General features: G+C 57.9%; 1 protein-coding gene across 12 annotated transcripts in view; it reads right to left on the bottom strand.

Annotated features, from left to right (window-relative positions):
- The window catches only part of CABIN1 (calcineurin binding protein 1), a 97,944-nt gene that overhangs the window by 51,844 nt on the left and 29,258 nt on the right, over positions 1 to 16,842 (bottom strand). For 10 of the 12 annotated variants that reach the window (XM_073790359.1, XM_073790361.1, XM_073790358.1 and 7 more), the window contains 8 exons: positions 16,085 to 16,200; positions 14,277 to 14,438; positions 13,360 to 13,566; positions 13,033 to 13,178; positions 10,727 to 10,988; positions 10,079 to 10,339; positions 7,053 to 7,204; positions 5,392 to 5,570 (listed from right to left, as the gene is read on the bottom strand). In XM_073790359.1, coding sequence (XP_073646460.1) covers positions 5,392 to 5,570; positions 7,053 to 7,204; positions 10,079 to 10,339; positions 10,727 to 10,988; positions 13,033 to 13,178; positions 13,360 to 13,566; positions 14,277 to 14,438; positions 16,085 to 16,200 — 1,485 coding nt within the window. The remainder of the gene's footprint in view (positions 1 to 5,391; positions 5,571 to 7,052; positions 7,205 to 10,078; positions 10,340 to 10,726; positions 10,989 to 13,032; positions 13,179 to 13,359; positions 13,567 to 14,276; positions 14,439 to 16,084; positions 16,201 to 16,842) is intronic. The other 2 variants (XM_073790357.1, XM_033837325.2) reach the window with 1 other exon arrangement.

Below are 16,842 nucleotides of genomic sequence, written 5' to 3' on the forward strand. Positions count from 1 at the left end.
CTTCCCTGGTGGTGCAGTGGTTAAGAATCCGCCTGCCAATGCAAGGGACACGGGTTCAAGCCCTGCTCCGGGAAGATCCCACATGCCACGGAGCAACTAAGCTCCTGTGCCACAACTACTGAGCCTGCGCTCTAGAGCCCACGAGCCACAACTACTGAAGCCTGTGCGCCTACAGCCCACGAGCCACAACAACTGAAGCCTGTGCGCCTAGAACCTGTGCTCTGCAACGAGAAGCCACCGCAATGAGAAGCCCACGCACTGCAACAAACAGTAGACCCCGCTTGCCACAACTAGAGAAAGCCCGCGCACAGCAATGAAGACCCAATGCAGCCAAATAAATAAATAAACAAACAAACAAATAAATAAAAAGAATGGGGAGAAGACCTGGCCTCACGGTGTGCCCCTTGCCCCGAGCCCTCACCATGCACCACCCTGCTCCCCGAGCCGGCAAGGCACTGACCAGGGAGGCCTCGGGCAGCCCTGTTTTCCTAACGGCAGGCAGGTGGGCAGCTGCCTCTCGACCCTGATACCAGGGGAGGCAGAGCATGTCCGGTGAGAGCAGCACCCCACAGCTACCTGGACGGGTTCCCAGGAAGGCTCTTCCAACAGAGGATGACTGGGAACCTGCCTTTCTCAGAGCCAGAGAGAGAGAGAGGGAGACACCACAACCACGCCACTCCCCTGTGGCCTTCGGGCCCTGCTGCTTCCCAAGCTCGCTCCCTCAAGGTCTCTCTTCCACCCACCCGGTCACCTCAGTGTCCAAATGCCACAGGACTCTCCAACCTCCGTGTCTTTGCTCCCATGGCCCCTCACCCGAAATGGCCCTGCAGCTCTCTATGGAGGCCCACCTCCTCCAGGAAGTCCCCCCGATCCACCAAACCCCAGAGCCAGCTCATGGCACTCCCTCAGGACACCAAGCACTGCCCCAGGGACACAGACCCAACTGAGATCTCATCTCGGCTCTCCCCACGGCGCCCTCTCCTAGGCCCAGCACACAGCAGACGCTAACAGATGCCATGACCAGCTACGGCCCAAAGACGTTTTTAAAAGGTGAGAATGAGGGAGAAGAGGACAGAGAAGGTGATGGGCTCTGCCCTCTGCCAGCCTCCCTCCTTAGCCCGACACCAGTCCCACCTTGTGGGGACTCGCAGGACCACCTGGGCTCCATGAGGAGAAGGTCTATGTGCAGGACAAGCCCAGTGTAGGCTTGTCCCCTCGGCCAGGCCGAGGACACCACGGCTGCAGAGCGCACGGTGAGCATTTTTACACCCTTGTCCTTGTAAAGAACACCTTGTATCTTATAGTCTGTTGCCTTTGCTATCCTTTTAAGCAAGAAAGAATAAAGCAACGGAAACACAGACTGAGCTGCCTGCAGGACAGGCGGGCGGGCGGGCAGTGCGGGGAGGCCACTGCTGCATGTGCATCTGGCCAGAACCGGGATGATGGGCCGGGGCAGAAGCCAAGCACATCAAACACACACTCTCCAAACCACAGGACAGCAATACAGAGGTGCTCCCGGCCACCGGGAAGCAGGGAGCCGGACTGAGGGTCAGCATGCGGTCAGCTCGGTCCCTGAAGCGAGCTGTGACAGCACAAGCAGAGGACAGCCTGGAGAACAGTGGTCAGGGTTAGGGGCAGCACGGGCAATATTGGTGGAGGCAGCGTGGGCGAGTGGGCGAGGACGAGCACAGATGGGACATGACACAGACGGTGACGGTGACGGCATGGCAGGTGAGGATGGATGGTCGTGAGGGAGCTTGACACAGGCACGCTGGGCTGCCCCAAAGACCCCCACGGCCCACACCTGCCCCTGGGGCTCAGGGCAGCCATGGTTCACGCTGTAAAGGGGGCCACACAGGCACCCTGCACCCACCCCAGCCCCTGTGGCTCCCGTTTGCCTGACCCCGGCTTGCCCTCCCCTCCCCGACAGTGACCTCCAACACACCCCTCAGATCTTGGCTAAGCTTCCCCCTCAGGAAGGCTTCCCACCCACCAGGAGACCAGGACAGGTCTCTATGGGACCCTCCGCTGTTCACGGATTCACACCTGCTCCTGTACCAAGCACCGCAGCAGGGCGAGCCCAGGGCTGTGCCTTGTACCTGGCACAGGGCCGCAGGACGGGCGGGGCCTTGGGCAGGCTGGAGAGCCCCACCCTGAGGCCCCCTCCGGCTCTGGCTCCGACATTCCAAAGTGATGTGGAGCACAACAGCCAGACAGTGAGGGTCCTGGCCAGTCCAAGCCAGGGCCCAGGCTGTTCTATAAGGGTCCCGCTCCCTGGGCCCTGCCACCAGGGAACTTCCAACAGGGAGACGCACAGATCCAGTGCCTTCCAGGCTGTGGGGACCTCCCCAGTGTGGCCTCCCCACTGGCCCAGGGCGGGTTGGGGAGGACACTGAGACCCCAGGTGCCCTTGGCTCCACCCCAACTAGCCCCACAGCCTCCTGCCCTCAGCTCACTCCCTCATGGGGAACAGGACACATGGCCAAGCCCGCCGGGCGACCGTGAGGATGGGTACCTGCTACCACTCCCAGGACCCAGCCTGGAGCCCCATGCGGATCGAGTACACACGGCTTCGTGGTGGGGTGCCCATGCACACACACGCACATATACGCACACACGCGCACGCTGCACATCGCATGTGGGGAGGAGCACAGAGCTTGTTTGGGAACCTCATCACACTGTGGTCGAGCCTGTGTGAGCGGTGATCTCTGAAAGCCCCCCTGAAGGTCCCAACATGCTCCAACGTGGAAGATTTCAGCGCTGCGGGCGAATCCCAAGACGGATGGAAGGAAGAGGTGAGGCAGGCAGGGCTGCCGGGAGCGGAGGTCCTGCTCTGTCTCTGTCTCCATCCCTCTCAGCCCAACCAGGGCCCCTCAGGTCAGCCGTGGCGCCTCCAGCCGCCCGAGGGCCAGTTCCAAGGACTTCTCCCCAGGGCCGCAGACGGGCTGCAGGAAGCTCCCCACCCTGGTGTGGGGGCCTCAAGCGTGCAGGTGGGGCCGGTTCAGAGAGCACCCTGGGGCCTCCTATGCTAAGTAATTACTAAGACAATGAATAACTGTCAAGCTCCCTACATAGGCCGCAGCCATCTTCCTAAATCTCTCCTCAATCTCTCTCCAGGTCAGAACTGAGCCCGGCTGGCTCCTGGTGGTGAAGCAGAGGCGTCCTCAAGTGCAGTGCGGCCCTGAGGCTGGGTCTCCTCACCACACCCCAGGCAGGGCCTGGCACTTGGCTGCCCGTCCAGCGGGTGGCAAGTTAGCCTGATGGACCCTGTGGTGCAGGGGACCAGGGCCCCTCGGGGGCCGACTTCAGAGGACGCCACCTGCCCCTCTTCTGAGGCCGTGCCACAGCTGGAGGGTCAGGGCACAAAGTCAGGGTGACTGACCCCACACCTGAGCTCCCCCGGCTGAGCAGTGGCGCCCGGGGCCCCTGCCAGCTCCGACGACAGGGGTGCCTGCGTCTAGGAGGCGGCTGTGACCCGCAGGCAGCCTCGCTTAACACCCACGAGGAGAACGTCACCCCCGTCCCACGGGTGCGGAAGCTGTGGCTCAGAGAAGTGAAATCCTTGCCGAGGGCAGAGCTGGTGGAGGGGGCAAGGTGGCTCTGCCCTGGCCACCCCGTCTGACCTCGAGCAGGGCCCCAGCCTCTGCACACTCATCTGCACCAGGGCTGGGGGCATGCGCCATCCTCCTCGCCAGGCAGGGGCTCCACGCTGGCCCCCGATCTCCCGTATCAGGAGACCCCAGGCTGGTCATGGGAGGTAGGAGCTGAGGTGGCTGGTGCAGACAGACCCTGGAGGCTCCAGCACGTCCCCCGGCATCAGCAGCCTGCTGCTTCTGCCCTAGCCAGGGCCTTGCCCGGCAGCCAGCAAGGCTGCCCTAGGGCCACTCCAACGTTCCAAGACCACAGCTAGCTCAGGGCCCCAAACATTCTCGTGCTGTGGACGCCGCTTTCTCTCTGAGGTGAGGGCTGAGAGTTCTACCAGCACTGTAGATAAGGCCTGGCCAGCGCAGGGCTTCCCGGCACAACCAGCTGGGGCTGGCCACAGCGAGCCACGGGAGCTCAGAGGCTCCATGTCATCGACAAGAATCACTTTGCATAGAAAGTTTTTACAACCATTCAAGAACGCACAAGCACTGAAATAACATCTGAGCGTATTTGTGTGGCTCCCCCTACAAGCTTGCAGAACCAGGTGCCCAGGACATGTTACACCGGCACCTGTCCCCAGTGCTCTGCTCCCCACGGCTCCACACACACACAGGTGTGCCAGCGTGGGACACCCTGAGAGGCATTCCTCCCTCCTGAGACTGGCCTGGTGCTAATTCCTCCAGGACGTACCTGGCAGAATGGAATTCCCAAGCAAGGACTTATTTCCAGTGTTTTCTCAATATTCTCAAGAGTAAAAGGAGAGAACAGGGTTTAACTTGAGGTGAGTGAGACCTGGAAGGTCCCTGTTTCAGGAATGTCTGCGGTATCACAGCGGGAAGATCAGGCCAGCCAGCTCCCGGGTCCATGCTCCCTGCTCTGGGGTGGGCAGGGAGGTGACAGACACACAGCACACGCTCAGACCTGCACGCGCTCAGACCACAGCCCCTCCACACACACCACAGGCCACCCTGAACCCTGGAGGGGACACCGCCAGCATCCTCTCCTCTTGGGTCACAAACCACACCCCGAGGAGTCTAGTTTGCCACCTTGCCCCCCTCCACCAGCTCTGCCCTGGCCCTGCTCCCAAGCCCTGCTCTCCAGGGGCTGTGCACTGGGTCCTGCTGAGCTGAGCGACGTGGGAGAGAGGGCCTGCGTGGCCTTCAGCACTGTCACTGCCCCCAGGGTTCCACTTAGTGGCCCCCAAGGCCCACTAGTTGGCCCGGTGCCGTGCAGGTGAGGGGAACATGAAGAAACTGAGCTGCGAGGCCGGCATGCAAGCCTCCGGTGTTAGTAAGGATGTGGGTGACCGACCACCACCTGCCCGTCCCACGTGGGGAGCCAGCTGACCCCACCACCAACCCGTCTGGATTCCCAGGGTGACAGACTCAGAGTCACGGCCCTCCCCAATCATCAGAAGGACGTGCCGTAATAATGTGGGGGCCACTCGGGGCTGCCTGCAGACGCCAGCGGCCTCCCAACCGCCCTTTCACGTCCCCAGCTCACAGGTAGGAAATGCAGGCTCGCAAAGGCCCCCAGGTGGGCGGGGGCAGGTGGTGACCCTGAGCATGTCCGGGGAGCACAGGATCACCGTGAGTCCATGAGGTTAATGAACAGCCGCAACATTGCCCGTGTCACCCCAGACCCGGCACCCCCCTCACCAAAACAAAGCGGCTCATCACCCGAAGCACCCGCCCCCGTGATTGGCGTGCCGCCCTGGGCTGGCAGGAGGGAGAACAGGGACTGTACCGTCCGGCGTCGCCTGCTGGTGGGGTTTTTTACATTTGACGTAATCGTGGTCAATCGGAGTGGCTGTGTAAGGTGGGGATGTCAGACCTGGGCCAGAGGAGGAAGGGAGGGAGGCTCCGGGGCCCGGCAGTGTCCCAGCTGAAGAGTGGGAGTCCTCGTCCACCAGGCAGGCCTTCTCCCTGTGGACCAGAGGGTCAGGGCGCAGGTCAGAACCCCGCGGCCCACTGAAATGGGGCATGTGCCAGCCTGGATGGTGCCCTTCCCAGGGCAGGGGCCCCTGTTCCCAGCGCCTCTGGTGACACCCACCCCCTCTGGCATCCAGGGGCTGAAGGGGTGGCCCCACGGGCCCAGCCGGGAGCTGCCCACCCCTCACAGCTGCGCTTGCCGGCAGCTCACGTCTCACGCCCAGGAGACCCCTCCTCAGAAGCACCTGCCCAGCGCCCCTCCAGGCCACGTCAGCGCCCTTCGTGTGACACCCACGGCCTGACACAATTCATCCCAATCAGTGTGTGGCCAAACATCTGGATTTACTGTGCACTCACACGTGTACAAGGGTATATGCTACAACAATGTTGAGAAAAGTTAAAAACACCTGAAACGTGCAAGGAAATGGCTATAGAGAGCAGGACGCACCTGTGCTCTGCAATAATACACACCCAGACAAGTGGGCACCATCTACAGAGTGGGTCCCAGACTCGCTGCTGGGAAAAAGCAAACTCTGCAACACCTCCAGGAGCTTGATTTTATAAAATAAAATAACCCCTATAACTGGACGTTTACGTGGAAGTGTGTGCAAATGCACAGAACATGATTTGGGAAACTCAACCGTGAACAGATGCTAACCCTGGGGGTGAGAAAGGATTTGTCACGTTTTAGTCCATACATTTATACATTACCAGAGTTTTCTATAACTAGTATGTATTTGTGTATTATGTGTATAAGTTTTAAGTTTAAAAAAAGTTACAATCACAAAAAGGCCATATCACTGTGCCTTGGGGGCCCTGTATGACTACAGTCTCTGGGCACACCGTGTCCACCTGGTGACCCGCCGCACATGTGCCCACCTGTCCCATAGCTGACAGGCCCCGGGTGCAGGTCTCTCTAGCACTGGGCAGAGCCTGCACGGTGCCCAGCCAGGCAAGGGCCCAGGGATGAGGCAAGCTGAGCCAGAGCTCCAGGACGCGGATGCCGGGGTGACCCACAATCAAGGGGAGGCCCGGGGTTCTGGCCCAGGCCTGCCAAGGGAACCCCATCAGAGCTCCAGAGCCACGAGCTCTCTGGTGCTGCGAGAGGAGCCCCTGCCTCTCACACCCTCCCGGCCGCTTGGGAGAAGGGGCAGCAGCTCTCAGAGGGCCCCACCCCAGGGAGAGGCCCTGGCAGAGGGTGCCAGGGTAGGAGGCTGCCGCGTGCAGCATCCACACGGGCAGAGCTGTGCCGGGAGGGGGAGTCAGCTCCTCCAGGGACCGTCCAAGGATGAGGAGGTGATGGGCACGCACAAGCAGCCTCTCTGTCTCAGGTTCAACAGAAGGGTCTCGGCCCAGCCACTGGGAGCCTCGGGCCAGATCTGACTCTGTAGGCTCTGGGAGACTCAGCAGATCCCTCCCCACCCCAATGCCCACTGCCCAGCCGCCACCCAACTGCCGGGAGCACGTGCTACTCACTTTTCTGAAGCTTTGGGCGCGTTCTTCTCCTCGCCCCTGGCAAAGGGCCCTTCTGCAGCCTCCTTCATGAAGCTGACCAGTACCTCTGCACTGACCCCAGAGTCGGGCCTCCCCAGGAGCTTCAGGATGGATGCGTGGAGCCGGAAGTACACCTGGGACAAGGACGCGGGTGTGAGCAGCCCTCCCAGCTGCCGAGGTTCGCTGCCCACCCCCCGCCACCCCACCAGCTGTTAATCCAGCACAGCCTCCCACCCAGCACCCACACCCCCTCCTGGTACCGCGGAGAGCGGACAGCTCCTGCACACACATCTCCCCCGCACCATGGGCTCCCCGAGGCCACAAGTCGCGGGACTTCTGTCTGTGTCCCCACCCCAGAGCCGCCCTGCGGACAGAGGCGGGCAGGCAGTGCTGCAGCAGTGAGGCCTGGGCCTTCCCTCCTTTCCTCTGTCCTCACCACACTCGTCCCTTCACAAGCGTGAGGCCAGCGGCCCAGGCCCCCAGCCAGGAGAGCCCAGGGCACTTTACTGCCCCCAGGAAGTGTCACACACCACAAGTGACCAGGCCTGACCTTCCCACCCAAGTGTGGGTGCCACTTGGCTCCCACGGACAGCACAGTGGGCGACACGAAGGCTGCTGTGGCCACAGGTCCCGATTAACCAGCTTCTCCTCACCCAGAGGCAGTTCTAGACAGACAACAGCCAGGACCCACCCAGGTGAGGTGCCTGGTGGTCCAGCCCAGGCCACACTCTCAAGTGGGCACCCCGGACAGAGGAGCCCACACCCAGAGCCCCTCCACCTCCAGCCAACCCGTGGGCCCCAGAGAAACCGGCCCAGACAGTCCATTTTTAGATGCGGGGCACTCATATGTGCCCAGGTGGCCAAACTCAGGGGAAAGCCAAGTGTTTCACTGGCAAAGGTCATCCAAGCAGCAGGTGAAGTATTTTGAATGAAGACTCAACAACAGAGGGGAATTTTCACCAGGGTAACGTTAAATTCTTAAAGAGGAATGCCATTTTTTTTTTTTTTTTTTCTGTGGTATGCGGGCCTCTCACTGTTGTGGCCTCTCCCGTTACGGAGCACAGGCTCCGGACGCGCAGGCTCAGCGGCCACAGCTCACAGGCCCAGCCGCTCCGTGGCATGTGGGATCCTCCCGGACTGGGGCACGAACCCGTGTTCCCTGCATCGGCAGGCGGACTCTCAACCACTGCGCCACCAGGGAAACCCGGAATCCCATTTTTAAAGCAAGATAGACACATGGTCCAGCTGAGCACCTGCCCCCTGAGAGCCCGGGTGGTGTGCTGGGAGGGTGGCCTCAGCCCCTCATCCGGAAGGCCCTGGGCCCTGAAGGGCCAACATCCTGCCTGCTCACTGGTTCTATCAGACAGCAGCAGAGGCCAAAAGTCCAAGGAAGATACATGCAGGAAAAAAGAGAGCAGTCATTCTCCTGAGAGTGAGAGAGTCCAGGCTGAGTGTGCTGACTGCCCTCCCTCAGCGGCCTCAGGGCACGCCAGCCACTCCTCTGGGCGGCAGCCTTCACATGCCCCAAGCGGAAGTCCCTCCAAGGAGGGGCTCCTGACCCAAGTGCAAAGCATGAAAGAAATGCGATGGGGAAGGACGTGGGGCCTGGGCTGTGTGGACAGCTACCAGGATGCTGCCGGGGAAGCACTAGACAGGAAGTTTCCTTCCACACTCCACAAGGAACCCCCGGAGGTGGCCCAACACTGCTAGACACCACTCAGCATGGAGCACTTTAAAAAAGCGAACTCTTTAAAACGTGACTTTTTTGTTTGCTCACAAGGCTCACAGATCACCACAAGGCTCCAGGCACAGGCCGTCGTTGATCTAATGTTACGTGACCTTGGGAAGCGCTCAGAGGAGTGCTCCCTGGGACACCTCTGGTGGCCTAGTGGTTAGGACTCAGTGCTTTCACCACTGTGGCCTGGGTTCAATCCCTGGTTGGGGAACTGAGATCGCAAGCCCCACAGCAAGGCCAAAAAAAAAAAGTGCTTCCGGATACACACACGAAGCCACACCCAGCCTGCACCCTTCACAGAGGGAGTGGAGGAGAGGCCACACCCATGAAGCAGGGGCTGGGTGCTCAGCCGGGCGAGGGGGCAGGAGAACATGAGGGAAGCCCCAGCTCCTTCCACTACATCTAGTCCAATGAGAAAAACAAATTAAAAGATGGTAAGAAAATGTTACTGTGCGTCTACATGTTAACAGGAAACATGCCTAGAAAAACAAGGACAGGGCCAAAATGTCAACGTGGATTGTTGCAGATGAGGAGCTAGGATCAGCGGGGACTTTAACTTTTCAGTTTAAACACTTCTGAATTATTTGATTATTACATTTTTCTTAACCATTAACATCTATTAATTTAATAAACGGAAAAAAACCCTAAATGCAAAAAAGGCATACGCAAGCAGATTTTGCCCCAAATTTCAAGCACCTTTCTGGGCGGGGGATCGGTGGGGGTGGACACGCAGCCTGAGAAAGGGTGACGCTGACAAGCCCAGGGCCTTGGGAAGCCTGGTGCACCCATGCCTGTGCTGCGTCCTCAGTGGCCCCCTCAAGGTACCACCATGGGCACCAACGAGAGCACTGAGCCACACACCTGGAACCACAGGTGCAAATCCAGGCAGCGCACACGCGCTCTGCTCAGGAGGAGCAGCGCAAGACCCTGAACTGGGGGTCCAGAGGGCCAGCAGCTGCCCGGCTGAGTCCCACCAGGATAGGTACTCGGGGCACCCACTGCAGGCTGGGAGCTCTCCCATGCACCCGGGGACCAGGCTGCAGGCGCGAGTGCCCCGGAGCCAGGGATGCCGCGTGCTAATGCTCCCTCCCCCAGAAAGGATGGTGAGCACCCCTTAGAGAGAGAGGAAAGGCTGTTTTAATTGAACTGCATACAAAGAAGTTTCCAGTGGGTTGCAGGGAAGTCACTGGGACCGTGTGCCCCAGCCCCAGGGAGACAGTGAGACTGGCCCGTCCCCTCCCCATGTCCCCGCCCGGGGCCAGCGCGGTGTCACCTCCAGGGCCTCCATGGCCAGCTCGGGGGGGTTGTGGTAGTGGATCTTCTTGGGGTAGCGGGCCGCCTCCTCGTGCAGGTAGTGGCCAGCTTGCCGGTAGTGCCGCAGGTACACGGTGGGCGGCTGCTGCTGCTTCTCAGCCACCTTGCCCAGCATGTAGTGGATGAGCCACTCCTCCTCATCCCCGTCACCCTCGCAGTGCGCCGCTGACGTGAAGCAGTGCCTGGCGGTCTCCAGCATGCTGTCTCGCCGCTCCTCCATCTGGAATGAGACCACGTGGTGTCCTACTGCCACGCCTGCCACACTGACACGCCATGTGGCTCCTTCACGTCCCTTTTCAAGGAGCTGAGGGAGCCCCTGCTGCACACAGACCTCAGCCCAGACACCCGGCACCCACACTAGGGGAACATTCCCCCACCAGGAGGGGCTTCAAACTTCCGAGCACAGTGTCAAGAATTTTACAAGGACTCAACAAGCTCCTCTGAGGGAGCAGGGAAGAGACAACAGCTTCTCCACGGCCCTGAAACTGGTGGCTGACCAGCGCTCACAGGAGACTGGTCCTGGACTCACCCACCCCGGACCCGGTGTCCAGAGACCAGGGACCAAGCTGACATGGACCCCAGGACAGCGGCCGCCCCTGCCCCTCACCTGCTGCACAAGCTCAGGGGGCAGCTCGGGCCTCCACTGCTTCAACTGGCGTGAGGCGAAGGAGTGCAGGGCATAGGACATGGTGCCGAACTCGATCCACAGGGACAGGTTGGAGCTGTCGATCTCCAGTGCCCGCCGGAAGCAGTTCAGCACAGGTGTGGCGTGCTTCCAGATGGGCCCGTCGCTCTTCAGCTCGTTGGAGTTCAGTTTGTCCTGAATGCGGCTGGCCCGGGCCAGGGCCATGCCCGCCCAGGAGTCAAACCTGTGGTCATGACACAGCCCGGCTCAACATACTGCTGCCCTCACTGCCCTGCAGACACGGTGACCACGGGCACATGGGCCCCACCCCAGACTTCCTAACTCCACCACCGCGGGCATCCCTGAGCCAGGAAACATGGGCCCGCAGGCCCACCTCCAGAGAAGAGCACAGGGCACAAGTCACCCAGCCCCTCACGGCACTCAGGCACCACCCTGAGAGGGTCGCCCCTGGCATAGCCAGACGCTGGCACCCTGCTGCCCTCTGATCCCCTGCCTGGAGGACGTCCCCCCAGGATGGCTCTGAGTGGGAGGAAAGGGCCTGCTCCGCAGGTGTAATCTCATGACCTATAACCTCCCTGACCAACAGCACGGAGCAGCCCAGACTCCCGAGACCCCTGCCACCTAGCTTCTGCCGGCTCCTCACTCCCCACTGGGACCCTGCCCTCTCCAGCTCAGGCACCAGCAGCAAGATGGACAGCAAGGGGACCATGTGATGGATGAGACCCCATCATTCTGAGGCCACCCCAGAGAAACTGCTGGTGAGAATGCAGGAGCCTCTCTGAGGCACCAAGACCATTTCTGGGCCCTTGAAAGAGTCTGGAATTCTCTAGCACAGAGAACAGAAAAGGCAGCAACCACATGGGCATGCTACCCTCTGCAGACTGACAAGTCTTCCACTACCAAGGCACAAACTTCAAAGCCTGCCCCTGGCATCCCTGGGCTGTGCAAGGTCAGGGGAACCTGGGCAGCTCACAAAGCTTCCAGGCACTTCCACTGCTCTCCAAGCGACCAGAGATGAGGGAGCAGGAGAGACCTAAGAAGACAGTGCAGGACCCGCCTCGAGAGGGGTCCTGAGCACCCCTTTCTCCAGGGGTGGGGCCTGGGAGAGAGCATGGTGGGAATGGTCAGGGACCTTCCACCTGGGCAGCTCTTTCCACACCACAGCAGATGCCTACGTGCCTGCATGAGACCAAAACAGAAACCACCGTCTCCTGCTGCAAATACAAGCAAGCAGAACAGACACACGGTCACAGACACTTGGAGCAGTGCCGCCAGGAGCCAGGCTCCCCCTTCCCTCGAACAGGTGGGTGTTGGCACTGTCACTTTTCAGACGTGGCAGCAGCAGGGAGTGACCACTCAGCCAGCCTGAGTGCAGCTCGGATCCACCACCCCGGGCCACGCGACCCTAAGCCACGGCGACCCTGGGCCCCACGACCCCAGTCGGCAGCGACCACAGGGAGGACAGCCAGGGCCACCACCACACAGGCCCCTGCCTGGAGGAAACCACAGGCTGAGCAAGAGGGGCTGCGGGAGAGCCTTTCCCACAGCTGTGGGAGTCATGCACTGGCTTCTCCACCCAGACCCCAGCCCTCCTGCCCCAGCTAGGTGGGTCCTGCCTGATAAGGCAGAGCCCTCTGTTCCCGACAACTCCCAGGAGGGCTGCCTATGGAGGCCACTCTGGACCCTTCAGACACAGGTCACCAGCAGAGAGTGGTCCCCTTCTGACCCAGGCCCTCCTAGGCGCAGCAGCCATCAGAAAAGATTCCCTCTCAATCCAGCAAGTCAGACTTTATGAGCTTAGCAGGCCCTTCACGAGGATCAGGCCAATCAGTACGATTTAAGAAGAGGCCACCAGGGACCACTGGGAAGGAAGCATGAGCCTTACGTACGATGGGCTCTCCTGCCATCAACGCGCTGCATCCCAGGAAGGAAGGAGCCTCCCCCCCTCCCCTGCCCCCAAAGAAGAAAACAACCACAACGAAAGACACTGCAGTGGAAGAAGCAAGAGTCCATCCAGCCGACTCCCCAGGGCTGCGGGCTGGGACCAGAAGGACACAGTTGCCTGCTTTGACCCCGCCCCCACCCCAGGGACTGGGGAAGAAGGCTCTGCCCTTCCTTGCCTCTGTGGAGTGCCCACCTGCCCTCTCCTTCCTTCTTCCTGGCCTCCTTGCTGTGGGCAGGGGAACCCCAAACCGCCCCGGGAAGAGCTCTCCGAGATGAGTCCCCAGCCCTCCCGCAGCCGGCCTGCCCAGCACCCGGTGGCTGACCTATTGGGGCAGACACAGATGTCGTGCATGTAGAACTTGATGGCCTTGGACTGCTCCTTGTTTTTGAAATGGTAATCAGCCAGGAGGTAGTAGAGCTCATTCACCACCGGAGGGGAGGGGTCGGCCCCTTCTGGGAGGCAGGGCACCTGGCAGGTGAGAGGGCAAGGGTGAGGGGACATGGAGCCAGGGACTCGGGTGTCACCAGGGTGCGACCAGGACCCTTCACTTCCCAGGGCCCTGCCAGCTGGCACAGAGCAGGGGAGAGGCCAAGGCACGCAGGCAGAGGTGCTGGAGGAGACAGGACATGGCCGGCACACCAGCTCCTACCTCTGCAGAGGTGCCCTCGATGTAGGCGGAGACCTTGTCCAGGCTCAGGGCTGGCCGCTCTGTGCGGGGCACGATGGTGGCAATTCGCTTCAGGAGGTTGGCCAAGTCAGCGGACACGGTGCTGGTCTTATAGCTGTCAAACTCAGGAAGGGTCTTGGGCTTAAAGTACTCGAACATGAACAGGGCATCCTCCCATATCAGATCCACCTGAAAGAAGGCAGAGGCAGGCCATAGTGCAGTCCAGGTAGAGTGCATGGGGGAGAGTCCTTCTACAGAAACGCTCAGTGTCCAATGTAGACGAGGAGAGCCTCAAATTACTCCCACATACTTAAAACATCTGCTCGCCGACTGCAATCCCCAAACCCAAGTGTGTGACGAGCAGAAAAGTGAACTAGCACAAACCTGGTCTTTATAGAGACAAACACTGGAACCGAGGGCTCGCTCTGAGTCCACATGGCCATGACAGAGGGCAGGTCACCTAGTTGCCAAATACTGACCAAGCACTTGCTCTGGGCCAGGGCGCCCTGCATGTCATGGGGGTCACAGCGGAGACCCTGCCCAGAGTCGTGCACACTTAGGGGATGGACTCTCTCAAAGAATAATTGACCGTGTTCAGGACCACTGAGGTAACACACCCACTAGCGGTCTGAAAACCAAACCAAAAAAACGGAAACCCTCTAAGGAATCATCTGCATTAATCGAATTGGGGGAAAAAGATCTACTGAAAAATTGCCATGCTGCATTTTTTAATAATTAGTCAACATTTATGAAACTAGTTCTTGCGAGGAAACCAAGAACTTTCTTTGGTGGGACTAGTCCACCTGATGCAGCAAATCCCACCCCCCAACCCGACCCCCCCCCACCACCACAGCACCCGCACCAGGGGAGCCCAGGCCCTGCCCCCAGGGGGCCCTCACCTGCTGAGCCGAGTGCTCCTCCAGGTACCTGGCCTTGCTCTTCTTGCTGGGGTAGCTGTACAGGCAGTAGAAGCACTGCTCCAAGGCTGTCTCCAGCTCCTCCTTGTATGGGTGAGTGTCCTCAGACGTGGATTCAGCAAGCTCCTTCTGGAGGACGCGCACCTAGGTGGTGGGCGGGCGGGAAGAGGCATCTGGGGGAGGGCCGGCAGCCGCCTGCACAGTGGGCCCATCAGCTCTGCTAACCTGAGGAGCCTGTCTGGGCCTGTGTCCTGGAACAGGCCTACCACCCCCTTGGGAGCCATCTGGGCCCCGCTCTGCAGGGCGTGCTGAGGATTTGCCCAGCTTCCCTCCTTCCAGCACCGCAGGCAGTTTCTTGCAGTTTCTAGCTACACTTGTTCATTTAGACATTCATCTGCTCCCCAAATATCTACTGAGCACCGTCTTATGCTGGGCACATCGAGACACTGTCCCTGCCTTTGGGAAGCTCAGACTCCCGTGGAGGGGTGTGAATTAAAGAGTTATAATGTCAGACGATAAATCCCGTTAGGGCCGAGGGAACCTCTCTCTGGCAGACAGACATTAGTGAGGGTCTCAGAGGAGGTGAATGATAGTCAACTGGTGAATCTACAGAGGTCAGAGCAACGGCTACCATTATGATGCCCAACTATTAGCAAACATACATTCTTTTCAAGCATCCGCGGTATTTTTACCAAAACTAGACAAAAAGCAAGTCTCGACAAATACCAAGGACTAGGTATAATACAGACCACATCCTCCAAACATAATTCGATAAAATTAGAAATCAGTTACATAAAGATAGCAAATATCTCAGCCATAAAAAGGAACAAAATTGGGTCATTTGTTGAGACGTGGATGGATCTAGAGACTGTCATACAGAGTGAAGTCAGAAAGAGAAAAACAAATATCGTATATTAACGCATATATGTGGAACCTAGAAAAATGGTACAGATGAACCGCTTTGCAGGGCAGAAACTGACACACAGATGTAGAGAACAAACGTATGGACACCAAGGGGGGAAAGCAGCAGGGGGATGGGGGTGGGGGTGTGATGAATTGGGCGATTGGGACTGACATGTATACACTGATGTGTATAAAATTGATGACTAATAAGAACCTGCTGTATAAAAAAATAAATAAAATAAAATTCAAATAAAAGACCTTATCATAAATAAATAAATAAATAAATAAAAATAAAGATCGTAAATATCAAAACTTATGGCATGCAGCTAAAAATGTACTTGGGGAAAACTTATAATCTCCAACACATGTATTAGAAGGTGATCACTAAAATAAGCATTTACTTCAATAAGTTAGAAAAAACACGAAGCAAATCCAAAGAAAGTAAAAAAGTGTCAATTAGTGAACTAGAAAGCAAAGAAAAAATAGGTCAATAAACCAATAACCGGTAGTTTGAAAAAACTAATTTCGATAAACCTCATAAAAGACTGGTTTTTCAAAAAAGGAAAAGGAAGCATAAATAAATGATTTTAGCAATGAAAAAGGGGGCATAACTAGAGGTACTACAGAGACTTTTAAAATCATCAGCAAATACCGTGAACAATTTTATGCTTACATGGACACTATTCCAAAAACAGAATTGACCATGGAAGAAAAAATCTAAATGAACCTACTAAAATCATTAAAAAAAAGAGTCAATAGTTTAAATTTTACTCCAAGAGAGAAGCGGGGAGAGAGAGGGGGACAGAGAGAAAGAAAGCACAGGCACACACTCTAGACCCGGGGTGACAACGGCCAGAGAAGGGCGGACGCGCCCCAGCAGCACTTACGTAGAATCGCAGCAGGGCCCCTTCGGAGTTGCAACACCAGGCCCTCCGGCCCAGGTACTCATGGGCCGTGTTGAGCAGCATGAGGGAGGAAGGGAGCATGGGCATATCGGCTGACACTGGGGAAAGACCAGGCGACACACAGGGTCAGTGCCAGCACGGCTGGGAGCAGTGGGCCCCGCTCCTCTCTCTATACCAAGGGGCCGCAGAGTTCCCCCTCTTTCCTTTTTCATCTTTTTGTCTTTTAAAATCAGTAATGATGTGACTGGGTTTACTAAAGCAGTACATGCTTATCAAAAAACAATTCAGATCACACAGGACCGTATACAGAAGGAATGGTCCATCACCAAAGAGCAGCACTGCCCACCCCACCCCACCCCACCCCACACCCCCGCCCCCAATAACCAGGGCTGACATTTGGTGAACATCACTGGAAGCATCTTTCTATGCATGTATGAGACATTTTGAAAGAGAGAGACAACTCATTTATGACAATAGAACCCATACTACACATACCATTGCTTAACTTAAAAATTCTTATATTTAGGTCTGTTTAACTACTACAGAAGGAAAAAGAACTACCAAATCTCAGTTAAATGTTTGTTCATCACTAGAACTATGGCTAGTTCCTTAAATATCCCTTGGTGTGTTTGAAACTCTGAGCCATAACCCAGCATGGTCTTATACCTAACGTTTTTAAAGAGGATTAGGACAGGACACATTAGGATAGAAAGTACTAGAGAAAACAGAATCAAGATTCT

Source organism: Tursiops truncatus, chromosome 13 (assembly GCF_011762595.2).
Source record: "Tursiops truncatus isolate mTurTru1 chromosome 13, mTurTru1.mat.Y, whole genome shotgun sequence".
Taxonomy (NCBI): domain Eukaryota; kingdom Metazoa; phylum Chordata; class Mammalia; order Artiodactyla; family Delphinidae; genus Tursiops; species Tursiops truncatus.